We start from the raw sequence: 16,304 nt of genomic DNA, 5'->3' as shown, positions 1-16,304 counted from the left end.
TAACCACTCTTGCATCTGACATTTCAGCATTTGCTACCCCTGACTGTTTCCTACAATATATGGTAATGCCTTTTGGTATTAAAAATGCCCCTTCTACCTTTCAGTGTTAGATGACTATAGTTTTAGGTGACATGCCTACCTGTGAAGTCTAGTTGGATGATGTGGTTGTGTATACCCACACTTGGGAACAACATGTACAGTTGCTTGATCTTGTTTTTAAGAAGCTACTGGATGCCCTTAATCTCAAAAAACTTTGGTAAGAGTGATTTTGGTAAGAGTGAGGTTATCAACTTGGGGAAACTGGTGGGTTGTGGTAGTGTGCGTCCCCTTGATGCCAAAGTACAATCAATCAAGTCTTTTCCTTCCCCAGAGACGAAAAGACAACTCTGACGCTTTTTGGGCATGGCAGGGTTTTATCGTTGCTTTTCTAGGAACTTCTCTGATGTTGTTTTACCCCTCACAAATTTGCTTCGTAACACAACCCCTTTTGAATGGTTGCAACCCTGTCAAGATGCATTTGACTCAGTGAAAGCTTTGTTGTGCAGCGCTCCTGTTCCAGCAACCCCTGATTTTACTTGTCCTTTTACACTTGAGGTAGATGCCAGTGGTAGTGGAACCAGTGCTGTCCTCCTACAAGAGGACTCACAAGGCCTAGATCACCCTATTTGTTATTTTTCTAGAAGGTTCGTGAAACACCAGCTGACCTACAGCACTATTGAAAAGGAAGCCCTCGCACTCCTCCTAGTGTTACAACATTTTGAGGTATACCTTGGTGGTAGTCCTGGCCCCATCACTGTATACACTAATCACAATCCGCTCGTGTTCTTGCAGAATATGGCTAATGCCAGTCGATGCTTAATGCATTGGTTTCTGATCATCCAAGGGTTTACTTTCTTGTTTGTGTGCTGTAACTTGGACGTCCGCGCTTATGGGGAGGCGTGTTACCGAAAGATGGATGTGTGTGTGTGTGTGTGTGTGTGTGTGCGTGTGTGTGTTCCAGATCCACTGCCAGGATTTCCACCCTGTTTGACACTCCGCCCTGCTCCTTGCCGGGTTTTCCAGCCAACTGTGTCGGCTATTTAAAAGCCCCTCCCAGAAGAGAGAAAGGAGACTGTGTGTTAGTTTGGAATTTGTTTAGCTGTAATTGAAAATTTGTATGATGTTTTGTGTATGACCTTGTTTTTCCCCATTTTTGGATTTCGTCTTTGGCTTTGTCCCTTCTGCTACAACAAACTTTCATAACTCCCTGATACATAAACAGAGACAAAACCCACACCCAACTAAAATGGCAGTCACTCCCTCACCAAAGTACCAAACAAACAATATTTACACTCTTTACACACTATAGCTGTGCGCGCACATAATAGTGTGTAAAGAGTGTAAATATTGTTTGTTTGAGGGAGTGACTGCCATTTTTGTTGGGTGTGGGTTTTGTCACTGTTTATGTGTCAGGGAGTTATGAAAGTTTGTTGAATGTTTCTTGTGTTATTAGGATTAGTTAGTGTGTAGCTGTATTTCATGCGGGTTTTGGTGTGGCCTGCGTCACTTCTGAAGGAATTGCGCCAGTAAGATTGTAAATGATAACCTCTGTAACCTCAATACACTTGATAACCTCAATACACTTAAAAAATCCCTTCCATTTGTGCTTTTGTTTCTTTTGTTGCTGTTCATTTTTTCACAACTTCTATTACGTTAGCAGTTTGCACTTCTTTTTCCTTGTTACGGCCTCACAGCCTAGACGGGGTCGTAACAATAGTTACGAAAAGCTTATAACTATAAGCTCCGACTTCCAAAACGAAAACGCTCCCAACTTGGCAGGGTCTACTAGAAACATCAGCCTGCAAATCTATTGATCACATTCAGGCCTGTATGCTGTATACTAATATTATGGAATGAGCACAAACGTATTCATCCAATTTTAATCAAACAAAAATGTTCAGCAAAATCCACCAAAATATTTTGTTTATACATGTCATAAAATGGTATTTGAGAGAATGTGAAAGCCACGTTTCAAATATAGCAGGATTGTGCTTTCATAAAGACGTGGAAGACAATGTTCCCTCTCAAAGACATCTGACTTCATTTATGTAACAATTTCGATATATCTTGCAAATAAGAGACTTAATGAAAAAGAGACATCACATCACTCTATGGAGTTCCTTGCACTCACTCAGGAAAATCAACTTGGTTCAACAAAGTATTGACTGCGTTTGGTCTTGTCTTGTAACAACATGTCATTGTAGAGAATAAAAGGGATATTCATCCATTATGAACATACAAGTATTTTTAGAAACTTCAACACGCCTTTTGCAGACCATACGACAGCAGTGAGTAGATAACAAGTCTTCCTTCTAAAATCGCCTGGGCTATATACATTCTCAGTATGTGTAAGTGGAGTGTAAAAAGAACCTTAGACACACCGGGGAATTTACCTGTCCAGCCTATGTTACTTACAAATAACCATCAATACTACAACGCCTCACGCACGGGACTAGATTCTGGGAGGAGATTATGCAACGTGTCGTCTGAATCGAGTATCACGTTTGCGACTTTATGCACTAGTTTTAAGTTTAAAATCTGGCCAACAAGGTATGCGGAAAACGCTGAAACAGAACACTTCTCCATGGTAAACTAAGATTATTCGTTACCCGGAGCAGCTCCACCAGAAGAGAAAGGTCTCACAGAATATAGAAGGTTGTCAGTCATTTATGAGGAACATGGTGTAAAGATTGAGGTGAACGAGTAAATGATATCACGGAACTCAGACAAGTGAACGATCAATTTAATACAGGGCCGGTAGTCGAATCAAGGGAGACGTCTCAGAGAACAAACGAGTTCACCATGAACGGTGCACATGCTTGCTTCGATGCGTTTGACGAAGAGTGGTTAACAAGCCAGAGATTTTTTCGCGGAACTACATGGAATTTAGTTGAATTACGCACAAGTAGTCAATTAACGCATAAAACCGAGACGAATAGTAAATTCACTAACTTCAAAACCGAGACGAACAGCAAGAGTGGCAGTGAAGACAGTATTCACGGTATCCTAGTAAACGAAAGCAATATAATCCTGAAAGAATTTCCTAAACACTACGCGTTTCCATCTTTAGACCCACACGGACCTTTTTTTTAAATCAGCAAATATGATATATATGGCGCTCCTTCTCTAATGGATTGCGCTTCCGAGCATTCATACCCAAGTGGAACTTCCACAAGAAAACCTTTTGCCGTTTCATCAGAAGGACTACTGGAAGTCGGTGATAAGACACGTGCCCTCAACTCTGATCATAGGTAAACTGAAGTAAATTAATAAACAAATTTATCCACATTTCATAGATTTGGTTCATGTCCTTGATATGATATCAGCATGTTTGTTTATGTATGAGGACCCTTGGTTTACATAACAGCTGTTATGTTAATGTAGGGCCAATTAACTAATATGCATAATTTTTATGTTCTGTTGAACTATATTTATGGATAAGGAGAAAACAGTAAACCTCTTAATATATATCAAATGTTATGATCAGTCAGTACGAAGATTTGCGCAGCCTGAGTCATTTTTAGGTACATTATCTGGTCTAGGACCTCACAACGCTTGCACTGCGTTCTGTGGCGCACAGTATGACTAAGCATATTCGTAGACCTAATCTTAGGCTCAGTGCTCGCTCTTCAATCGATCTGATATTAAGATCACCATTTTCGAACCCACACGTAAAATTGTAGTTTCCCATCATTTATAATCATTACCAAAACTTAAACACTACTGTTTTTCAATGATCTGAATAAATTACTATTAAAGGCTATTATATATTTAGAAGGGAAAAAAATCCCATATGCCCCAAAAGTGGCTTAGGTGTAACTCTACACCTTTGCTTTCATTCAAGTCGCACGGATCTATCAATATGCAAATAGGACCCATCTCTAACTCCACCCACCACTCTGCCTGCCTACTGCTCGAGCTTTTCTGCACACCTTTGACGGTGCTCATCAAATGCGCACAAGTCTGCTTGGTTTTTGTATTGTTAGACACTTTGAGTTACATAATGGCAAGAGGTAATATTGGAGTAATTCAGGCATGCATGTTCAAACCTACTCAGTAAAAAAAACATTAGAGTGATTTATACAAGGTCGACTAGAAGTCGCTGTATCAGAATTGTCATGTATTTTATGTATCGCTCTCTACAATGTTAGAAACGTAACAGATAACAGAAGCTTTCATCCTGACTACATTTTAAACAGCTAATAATGTGTTGCTAATGTTAAACAACCTTGGTGTCGATCGCCAGCCCTGAAAAGTTAAGTTACCTTGTAAAGATAAACATTGTCGTCCCGTTAGGAAGAACACCTTGTGCTCTGAGCACCACAGAAAAAGTAATCTAGCTAATAACTAACATACTGTTTATACAGATTATACTTCATAAAGCATGCAGGAATGATTTTGACATTGAAGTGCATGGTGATCTGTAGATTTTAAATGGATAACAGAAGATATGCTTTAGAAATTGCCACTGAAAAAAATATTTAAAAACAAGCAAAGTCATACATTTTGTATGATATGTAATTACTATTGTACATGGTTATAATAGCTCATTACATATCATAGCCTTTCCAAAATGTGCTAATGTTGACTAATTCTTTTCCACAGAGCATACATATGACTGCATGTGGGGGAAGTTTGCCTCCAGGGCTTTATACTATAATGTGGCCTTCTCCACATACCCTAGGCACTTGAAGCTAGCCTTATCTTGCTAACACTATACTAGCAGCTTATGAGGATGACTTTTATCATGACATGATTTTTTAATGAACAACCCCAAAGTCAAGTAAAGTATACTGTCAGAATTATTGTAATGATATAGCCATGATTATAGCCTCATCTAATTCAGCAGCTTCCCTATCTGACAAATTGTTTTGAATAACATTTGCCCTAACTTTCTTTGTCAACATCTATACTATTTCCTTTTGTGACATTTGAAACCCCGATTCCATGTCTAAATTCATGTTTTTAAGACCATCATTGTTACACTGCAGTTCCAAAGCTGAAATACTCAGCCATGTCATTGACTGCTTATTTTGCTTATGATTTGTCTTATAGCATAGAAAAAACACCACATGAACATGTTAATAAGGTTAAAAGCTTTTCACTTGAGGGGGCCTTTGAGAGACAACTAAAGTCTTTGTGTTTTATAACCTTACAATGCTTCAGTGTAAACTTAGCTATGTCAATAACCTGAATATTATAATGAACGAATTGTGACTAACTGCTGGCTAACTAATTTTAGGTTAGACTTTTAGGTTTGTTGGAATATCATTTATATCTTGTAAAAAAGCCACTAAAAGTACAAAGGGAGGTGAAATAAAATTTGCATTCTTCCTTATTGATAGCCAACTATATTCAGTTACAATAATATTAACTACATGGGATCACCTTGGGAAACAGCTTTGAGCATGTGTCTCTTGGTGTCATTACATAATTAACATTCATGAATTAGGGTGGCAAACCTAGCTGTGAACTTGACCATGGAAAATGATTTAAGTGTGCTTACTGTGTGGCATTCTTTTTCACTAGGTGTGCTTTTGAAGTTATCAGATAGGGCCATGGTCATGTAACAAATACAGTATTACTGTTTTGTTAGGTAACAAAAATAGTCTCAATTAGTTTTTATTCATATAGCCCCACCAAAAATTTCCCATTCCATCTAATTAGACAGTATTTTATCTGATGCCTTATATGGCCAGTTGGATTGTGGATCTGACCACTTTCACCAACCATGTAAATTATCTTGAAAATCTGTTTATCTGTCCAGGGAGATAACACATTATATAAACACCAGTTTCAACAGATGACATTGTATTAAAACAGATCACTTGAAGTGATAACATTGTGTGTGGCTTTTCTCTGTCTCCCCCCCACTCCCCCTCCAGTCTGGAGAACACGAGACTCCTGTTTCCAACCTTCCGTATTTGCCAGATCTGCGGAGAGCAGGCCTCTGGGTGCCACTATGGGGTTCTTACATGCGGCAGTTGCAAAGTGTTTTTCAAGAGAGCTGCCGAGGGTGAGTGTTGAGGAAGCTGTGCTGTTTATCTGCGTTCTGCAGCACAAGTTTAACTGGTTCCAACATGCCTACATGTAATTTGTGCTGCACACACAAGGGTATTTGCACACATAAGGTGTTTCATGGCCTATTTCAATGGACAGTAACAGAACAAGGTTAAATTCCAAGAGCAGCAGGTCATTCAAGCTCTTTTATGTTTTTAGGTAAACAAAAGTTTTTGTGCGCCGGCAGAAATGATCGCACAATTGATAAGCTGAGGAGACGGAATTGCCCATCTTGTCGCCTTAAAAGATGCATTGAATCAGGGATGAGCCTTGGAGGTAACTGCCTGTAACTCCTAAGGCTTTTAAAAAACATTGTTCCCAGCACTTTTAAGGCTTTTAAAACGGCATTCAAACTTAATGGAAGTGGAACAGAAATAAATGAAATGGGAGAGAATGTAATGGAATTAGCTGTAGGTTTCGCTATGACTGGGATAAGTCCAGAAAACTTTATTACTCGTATATATTGTGTGGATATGAATGGTTTTTTTTTATTTTGCACCTTCCATATTTGTAAAACATTTTATTAAATCATTAAGATACAAAGATACATTATGTCGATTCCAGGATTAGTGTCATCAAAGGCGAAACAAAACTAATTTGACAAAGCAAATTTGTTTTTTATTAAAACTTCTCCTTTAACCAGCTCAGCCCATTTGGTTTTGCATTTTGCTTCCTCAAGCCCGAAAACTGGGGAAAATCAAGCAGGTTGTCGCAGTGAAGCGTGACCTGGACTTGGTGCCCGAGGTCATAGCAGTGAAGCCTTTCCCCCCCCATGCCGGCTCTGCAGGACCAACATGGCCTCCTGAGCACCCTGGCCCAAATCGAGCCTGTGATAGTGAACGCCGGCCATGACCCGGCTCAACCCAACTCAACTGACTCCCTGCTGACCAGCCTCAACAAGCTGGGAGAGCGGCAACTCATTGAGTTCATCAAATGGGCAAAGGGAGTGCCAGCTAACAGCAGATGGGTAGAAAAGATGGATACTTTATTGTTCATGAGAAACAAATAAGCATCAGTCATTAATGATACAGAGTAGGGGTACTACTATCTACTAGCCTGCTTAGTTTAGTTGCAGCCTAGATTAGATTGAATACACTTGTTCCAGTTAACTTAGTATTTAATAACTGAATACTAGGGTAAGGCATGTTGGAACTATACTCTGCGTGACTTAGGCTGGGCACCTCTGTTAAAGAAGCTACAGGATTACAGGATTTGCAAGGGATTTTTTAATAATATTTTTACAAATGTGCAAGTGAATGATATTGCTATGGATATTTTTGTGACAGTGGTAGCAAGCAAGTGAAACACGAGTGCATTTGTGGATAGTCATTATTTTCCATAATGATAATAACAAGCACAGGGGAAAATGAACACACCTAAAGAAGAAAAATTGAAACAACTAGCTGGAAGTAACAGATACTAGCATAGTGACGTATAAGCAGGATTAGTCGTGCGACATCTAGGCACTGCATAGGCGAGCAATGTGCAGCACTGGCGGAGAGTACCTGTGGGCTTTAAATAAGGAGGGAAAAAACAAGGCATAGGTGCTCACATTAAGTAATCAGATGATTGGGAGCAGTATACAATAAATAAATTGATTAAATAAATAAATAAATAAATATATATATATATATATATATATATATATATATATATATATATATATATATACACACATATATATATATATATATAAATTTTACTATTCCACTAATCACATAAACACAATCACATAAACACAAAAAGCTAATATGTAAACCTTATTGTGGATATCTGTTATATATGTATGTTAAATAGTACTAATAAAATTATATATATATATATATATATATATAAAACAGATATCCACAATAAGGTTTACATATTAGCTTTTTGTGTTTATGTGATTCATTATGTCTTTGTTATGCACTTGTTATTGTTGAGACAGGCTTTCAGAAGCTACACATGGATGACCAGCTGGCTGTACTCTTGGATGGGAATCATGGTGTTCGCCTTGGGATGGAGGTCCTTCAAAAAAGTCAATGCCAGAATGCTCTACTTTGCCCCTGATCTCGTGTTCAGTGAGTAAGAAAAGGTTTAACAGAACATCACTGTCAAATATCCCACCATTGCTGAAATATTAATGATCCATAAAAATGGATACCTTTGCTGCAACAGATGGTTAGCATTTTTAGCTATTGGCAACACGTTCTTTTAACAGCATGGTATTCACATTAAGTATAGCTCTTTCACTGAAGCCGAAAGGCACAGGTAAGCTTTACTCACACTTGCTCACCCATGTTGTCAGCATACACCTGCCATACCTCGCTTCTAAACACTCACTCTAAATAATACATCTCACATAAATATTTCATGAAGACTCTGCTGCACAGGTAAACCTTCACACATCCACTGCTTATAGTAAATATGTGGTCTTGTCCTGACAAAGCCACCCCAGAATGGGAGGTAACATACAAATGGTTATCTACAGTGGGGTGAAATTTCACACTGCAATAACTGTTTAGTGGCCAGGGTAGTACTTAATGCTCGTCATGGGTAATGGAGATGACAGACCTTGACCTGTCCCAACCCTGTTCTCCCTCTCTCACTGCACCAAGCCAGAGGATGCAAGTCTCCAGCATGTATGAGCACTGTGTCTGCATGCAGCACCTCTCTCAGAGCCTGGGCCAACTCAAGGTAACAAAGGAGGAATTCTACTGCATGAAGGTGATGCTCCTATTCAGTGTCGGTGAGGACCCCCCGGGCCCTGGCCCCTGCGTTTTACCGCTGTCACCTCTGCCACCCCTGTGGCTGCACCACACAGTTCTGTCTCCAAACTGACCACTTCACTGTGTATAAAAATGGTGTATGAAGATAAGAGTGTATGCAGCACCCAATTTCATCAGTTTAATATACGGTGTACATGCAGCTGCACACTTGGTGGGAGAGAACGATTTTAAAAACTAAATTAAGTGGCTTCTGTCAGGCAGTGTGCTGGTGCTAAACTGATGTAAGCAGCAGAAAAAAGGATTGGTTGCTGTGCTCCATCTTGTCTTCACGCTAATGAAGTAATGAAGTGTCAGCTCTCAGATGCTTGAATTTTAATTGCCTTCGATGTAGCTGCAGTTGCATCATCTGCGTTACATCCAGAACCTCAGGTAGTCTGACTAGAAGAGAGGTTGAAACAGGCAAAAAAAGATTTGTGGGTGATCAGAAGTGAAGCAATCTTGTAGAGTCTTAGAATAGCTACACTCTCCCAGTTACCCGTGCCCATGGATGTTTCTCCTCTTTGAATGTGGTTTGACTTAGTTCCAGAGGAAGGGCTGAAAAGTCAGAGCTGTTTCGACGAATTACGAATGACCTACATCAATGAGTTGAACCATTTGGTTAGCCACACGAGCCAAGGTGACCAAGCCGAGAGACTCTTCCAGCTTACTCAGCTTCTGGATTCCCTGCACCGGGTAACAGATGTCACATTTACACTTCTCTATGTTCAGTCTGCAGCTGCATGCATCACAGGGCTGTACATCAACCAGTGATCTGAAACACCGCATTAGGGGACGTGGTACAAGTGATTTTAAATGTTTAAGTATCTTTGATGTTGATGAATTGCTTAACTTTAATCAGTGACATGTAAGGGCCATACAAGAGCCATACTGATACTATCTTTGAGTGTGGGAAGGTGTGGGATAGCAGATTTCAGCACCATTTGATTGTGACTTAACTCTATGCTCAGTTCTGCTTGTTCAGTCTTATGCTCTTCTACATGAATGTTTATCCCCCCTCTCTGGCTTAGATTGTGAAGAAGCTTCATCAGTTTACGTACAATCTGTTCATCCAGGCCCAGTCCCAGTCAGTGAAGGTGAATTTCCCAGACATGATCTCTGACATCATATCTGTTCACGTACCAAAGATTCTAACAGGCATGGCCAGCCAATTCTCTTCCATGAATAGCACTGTGACCTTAAGCAGTCTGCCCCTAGCCTTGTCTGGTGCACATCTGTGAGACTTTTTGGCTGGAGCTGTTGCAGCAAGTATCACCTGGTTTTGTTGAAGCCAGTAGTAAAAATATAGCAAAGCCCTTTATTTCAGTTAAATGGTGTTTATTTTTAATTTCCTGACCAAAATGAAGGTTTTCCAAATGTTTTTTGTTCTTTTTATAAATACAGCCATTAGGGAAGTAATAACTGCAATATTGTTTCTGGCCATAAAATTATGGTTAAATGTGTTTTGTTTTCCATTTAACTTTCTATCTTTTTATGTTAAGGTTATGTGATAATACAAAATACTTATTGTAACATTAGTGCCCTAGTGCACTACTGCGGCATGAAATGTACTGTAGTACATTTTGATTATTTTTTGATTGTTTATTTTGATTTATTTTTTTCCCCTCAAAGTAAGTAGTAATTACATGTTTTAGGGAATAACCTATGCAGCAGAAAGCACATATTTTCTTAAAAAAACACCTAATGAGATAAAACATAAAGTTGATTTAAAATATGATTATTTATAAATAGTCTAACTTCTTTAAAATTTCACAGATATGAATGTAGTTAAGCAAACATAGTGTTATCAAAGTACTTATTTTTTACTGTTCCATCTAGGTTTGGTTTTAATTTCTAAAGGTACATGCAGAAAAGAAATACAGTTTTAAGCTGAGTGGAGCGGAATAAAAAAAGAGAACTAGAAATAACATGAATGGTATTTTACTATTATTACTATTATTAAAACAACTACCATTAAAAAAAAACTGTTACAATATGTTTTTATAAAAATATGCACAAGGCAAGCTTTATGTTCTATAATTCCATTCATGATAATGACTAAGAAGTTACATAGACTCAAAAATATATAATTGACTTAGTTAATTTGTTTTCTATAGACAAGCATGTCTGCATAAACACAGCTGTAATAATTAAATAACCTTTCAATTATGCTGCACAGTATATAAATATTAGATTTTTTGGTCATTATTTAACAGTTATTTTCACTTAGATCTTCAGTGTAAAAAGTTAGTGTCCTTAAACGGAGGGCAAAAAAGGCATGGTCTTTTCCTTTGAAGTATCTAACAGCATGTTTGCAAATTGGACAGATGGTCTGAAATAAAAAAATGTCAGTGCAAACAAAAATTGTGCAAAGAAGGACATTAGGTTCAGAGAGGCTTGCTGAGACAACTCCCTTTACTACAAATTAAATCCCAAAGTGAGGAAATAGACTTTTACTAAAACAGAGGTCCAAAAACGTGTTATTCACAAGGGTTAGTTTTGTGAGAATTTATGACAGAGGCAGCATCCATGTGCACCTCCTGAGATCTGGATCTGTACCACTTGTTTATTTATTTATTTAAAAAAAAAATTTAGGTTCATTTGTGATTGCTATTGAAAATTATTCTCTTTGCGGGATCTACTACCTTCAGGCTGAGTGTGTCATTTATGTCATCACCCCTTGCCCCATTATGCCAGAGGATGGAACTGAGAAAAAGATCTTAACAAAGAATACAAAATGAATAAATTATAAGTGAAGACAAAGTATGACGACTAGGGACTATAGAAGGATTATTCCTGGGTCTGAGGAGCACATGTTCGAGAGATTATTATAGCTGTTGCTGTTATCATTGTTCTTTCCTAAAATCTATTGTAGTTTTTTTCTTTCAGTACACAGTACCTTTATGGCTTTCTAACATGAAATCTGTCTATAATGTAAAACTCATTGATGTAGTAAAAATGAAGAGCAAACTACTGTGTCCTCATATTTAGATTTATTGGATGTTTTCTAATGATATACATCTTACATTATAAATAAAAACAATTCAATCAATCACTGAAATAGTGTCGGTTACAATTTCCTGTAGCAGACAGTTATTTACAGTACAGATACAGTACTTACACATTACATAATCTACCACTGGCGCAGAACCCTCTAGTGGTGAAATGGCATCTACCAATAACCTTAAAGCCAATGTATGTTTTCTGAAAAAAAAAAAAAGCCCATATCATATGAATGTGCATCAGACTATATGTTGCATTTCAGATGACGTGATGTGCTTATGATGTGTAGTCTTTTAATGGATTTTTTTAATTTAAGTTTGTTTTTTGAAACACATTGATGATTGTTATTATTTTTCAGACACACTAGTATGTATCACTGTCATACCATTCCACACAGTTTGCTGCTTCAGTGGTTTCTCCTTGGCATATGTAACCTATTGCCCCCACCACTTTGAATCTGTGTCATGTTTTTATATGAATGGATTAAACCATTTAGAAGTAACCTATAAAAATGTTGCTGTTTTGGCTTTATGTCACCAACCCTTGTTATTTATACCTGCCTAAACATTTTATACTGCTAATGCTAATGACATTTTTTTGTTTATTTGTTTTGTTTAGTTTGTTTATTATTTGTTTGGTTTTCTAACAAACCAGAAACGAGCTTCAGTGATTCTGGCTCACTGAATAACATTTAAAAAAGGACTTCTCTTTAAAATCATCCTATTTGGGGCTTCGACTGAAAAGGTGATTGTAAAAGCCAGCTGTATGAAATTCAGGTTGTGTGATGTGGACTGTGGGTCACCCAACATTGTCTCTCAGCAACAGTTTTGTCTTCATAAATTAAACAGAGCAGAAAGGGGGTGAAAGTGAAAGCCAAGCTTATTTTGAAATCCATTCTTTTCATCATTCTGGCACATGTGGTAGACTTTAAAAGCAAAGAAAGGATAAAATAATGTACCTACCAAAGTACACATTCAAAATGAATTTAGATATTTTTGCTTGTATTTACGAAACCCATTTACACATCAGTATTGCATTCTGTAACGGAGTTACTGGAAAAGAGTAAAATGTTTTCAGTTAAGAAATGTAATAATGCAGTTTCTTTTACAAAATTTCAGTTAGTTGCTTTTTGACTTTACATCAAACATTGATGTTTCACTCCCATCATAATGAAAATTAGAAGGCATTTTCTAGTTTTGCCAAACCACTTGTAAAACGCAGCAAATATAGAAAAGGAATGACTGAGTCAGTTATATTGCAATATATCAATGCAACATAATACTTTCATCTTTTAGAATCCAATTAAGCCTACCTAACCACCCAAAGTGCCTCACCTTTCAAAGCGTATTCTGTACAATGCATGACTAACAAAAATGCAAAAGCTATTATCTCTGGCATGTCTATGAGGGATCACCCAAGATTGCTTTGTGCTACAGCTAATAGAAGCACAGCTATTATCTAAGCACGAGCCCATTAACAAGCAATTAACTCCTTATTAATATTTTAGCAGACAGGACCTCATCTTGGTGTGTTTTATGGAGGTCCTCCATTCCCCCCCCCCCCCCCCCCAAAAGTATTTCAACATGATCTGCTTTTAAGGAGAACATAAAGGGCTGTACTGTAATGGCCTGGAAGCAGTAATGCAACCTGATAACTGCATCAGTTCTCTCCAGCTGCTCAGGACTTGGCTGTCTGCAAAGAGCTGGTACAGATAGGAGCAGCATGAGGGGCATTTCAAGCCAGAAAAGGCCTCCATTATGCAGGCGCTCTCCAGAATGCACACATTTGTCCTCACTTTCATTTATCACGCTCCCCCCTCCTCACAACCACCACACCTCACCCCCCTCCTCTGAGAATATTTTTGTCTGTGCTTTTTTTTTCTCGCATTCTAAAGTATGATTGCTAAAGAAAAACGAAAGCAATGCTTTTTCATCATTGGCCATCTTTCACTATCCCCAATTCTTTTAATTTATGGTGTCAAGGGGTGGGGGTGGGGGTGGAGGCGATTCGGGGGGTGGGATGGGGAGGATACATTTAGGCATCTAATGCACAGCTCATGCATCTCAGGGAATGATTATGAATGCTCCAAGTCTGTATGTAATACAGACTGAAAAAAAGGAAGAGACCCTTTTTCATTTAGAGTTTGCATTCTGCATTAGGGACTGGAACAGAATCATGAAAGGAGCAAAACGAGGCGACAATGCAATAGTTGTGTCAGGCTTCCTCCACTGGGGGTAGCCATGCTCCTGACTACTGTTCTAAACTTCTCCCAGCACTGTTCACTAACTAAAACCAAACTGTGCTGCTCTCTAGTGCTTCCCTAAGCACTAAGCTCTCTCTCCTATGTTTCTGGTTGATATTAATGGCATACAAACAAGGCCCGTGCATAATTCATTTACCTGTTTTTCACATTGCATGCCCTAATGAGTACTCAACAGTAGAGGAACATAATGTATGCATGAACACTTTTATTTATGAGATGGGTCTATTAATGCCATGAACAAGGGAAACACTTCTGACCTTTCAAAAACAACTTAACTCTTTTTTTGTTCCTGAAACAAAACACAGTATGAATCATATACATGTTGACCAGACTTGCTGGTTCAGCTTTTATAAACATACAAACAAGCCCCACTTTTTATATGAGCCTACTCATAGCTGTTGATTTGTTGATTTGTATACATAATTTTTGAAGGCTTTCGTTTTCCAAACAAAGATTAAGTTAAATCGTCCTCAATAGATTGTTTCCATTGAAAACTGAGGTTTAGTGTAGGTATAGAGCTGACCAGTCTCCAGAAAGCTGCCCAGAGTGAAAGGGGAAAAACAGAGACGGACTGAGAAATAAGGGTTGCCTCTCACCACAGTCGAGTGTTGACTTGCTTGTTTTGTTTGCAACCGACACAGACGGCGCCCCACTGATGACACAGAGGTCACCCGTCGACCCTCACTCTGAAAGCTTCTGGCATCGTAACAGACACTATCTACACTGAGCTTTCTTCTGTTTCCTGTCGGCTTGTAAAAATGCTGCCAGAGCAACCACAAACAGACAAGTCGCCTGCATGCTGAGCTCAAGTCTGACTGGCTGGCTCTCGCTCACAAAGCATATTCTTCACATGAACCATATACCTGCTAAGCCAAACATGTCAGACTCAATATATACTGAAGGCGAACTCTCATGCAACAACAAAAAAAAATTGAGTCACATGTAAGAAACATTGTACAAACTAGAGGTCCAGTATTACAGTGTAATTAGTGCCAAATTGCTCAACTAATTTCCTAATCACAACATAACAAACCATTATCAGCACGTGGGGTGATTCTGTGAAATCTTGTGCCTAGCTGTTGATCCCATGGTGGACCACTGCCCAGAAGAGGGGCTCCATTAAACCTGCCTCACAAGTTAATTATCCTCCAAGGCAGTCCTTCCCTACTTCCTGAAATTCAATGTGACACTCCATACATGTTTTTTTTTAATGCTTCACCACCATAAAATCCTTTGGCCGCATAATATGTTTCAAAGATCGGTTTTGCAGCTGAACTCTGTCTGTGCACAAATGTTTAGAGAAGAAGTGGCTCAGACCACAAAATACAACTCATCTCCCTTGTTAATCAGTAAAAATGATATAATTTTTTATTATAGTAATACGTATCTTCTATAAAATGAAGTAAGTATAACTGTTGTGAAATGCCACTGTTGTTTTATATGGTTAACTAGCAAGCCCATGTTTAATTTCAAAAGCAAACATGATGTTCTTGTAAGCCCAGGATTTAGGATTTGAAAAGACATGAAAGGAGCAAAAGGGAAAAGGGACAATTTCTAAAGAGACAGTTTCAAATTTCAGACCAAAAATATTTAGATTCTGATGAAATCATCCATTAAGTCTATGATTTTTGGACCACCAATACAATGACATTATCACAGCTATGTATTTATGTATTTTAGGCTTAAAAGTATACTGAATTATCATTAACAGTTATTATATTTATATTATTAAATCAAATACTTATCGAGTACTATTCAAATTATAATGATGATAAAGACATTAAGGGCTCAGGCAATAGGTCTATAGCAAATGTAGCTTTATTTATTAAGTGTTCAGAATAAAAGGACAAGTAAAAAAGAAATTGTTCACTTATAACCAGGCAACTATTCATTAGCTGATGATGCAGCATTGAGGTGTTCGCATATCATTAATGAAATTATGTTTCTTTTATCAAAACAGGATATAGAGTTTTAAAATGCCTAAAATAGCTACAAATACTATAATCCACACAGAGTAAGATGTATAATAATCTTTAAACAGTTGTAGAACTGACTTCTTGTTTGGCATAAAACCAACTATAAAATCAAAATAAAATGTGTTGGAATAAAACTTGTTTTATTTCAAAATGTGAACTTGCTAGCTCTCTGCTGCCTTGACTGACCTCGATGCTCCTAACTCTGCTCTGGCACCATGT

General features: G+C 38.0%; 1 protein-coding gene across 1 annotated transcript; it reads left to right on the top strand.

Annotated features, from left to right (window-relative positions):
• Positions 1–3,168: 3,168 nt before the first annotated feature.
• On the top strand, positions 3,169–10,032 carry LOC113574191 (progesterone receptor-like). The gene is given in 11 exon segments (XM_035532362.1): positions 3,169–3,290; positions 5,925–6,055; positions 6,259–6,375; positions 6,779–6,879; positions 6,881–7,066; positions 8,023–8,063; positions 8,065–8,163; positions 8,697–8,827; positions 9,388–9,539; positions 9,875–10,007; positions 10,010–10,032. Coding segments are annotated over 11 exon segments (1,236 nt in total).
• The last annotated feature ends 6,272 nt before the right edge of the window (positions 10,033–16,304 follow it).

This window comes from Electrophorus electricus, chromosome 12 (assembly GCF_013358815.1).
Source record: "Electrophorus electricus isolate fEleEle1 chromosome 12, fEleEle1.pri, whole genome shotgun sequence".
Taxonomy (NCBI): domain Eukaryota; kingdom Metazoa; phylum Chordata; class Actinopteri; order Gymnotiformes; family Gymnotidae; genus Electrophorus; species Electrophorus electricus.
The sequence above is the reverse complement of the archived record's forward strand: the minus strand, read 5'-3'. Positions and strand labels throughout refer to the sequence as shown.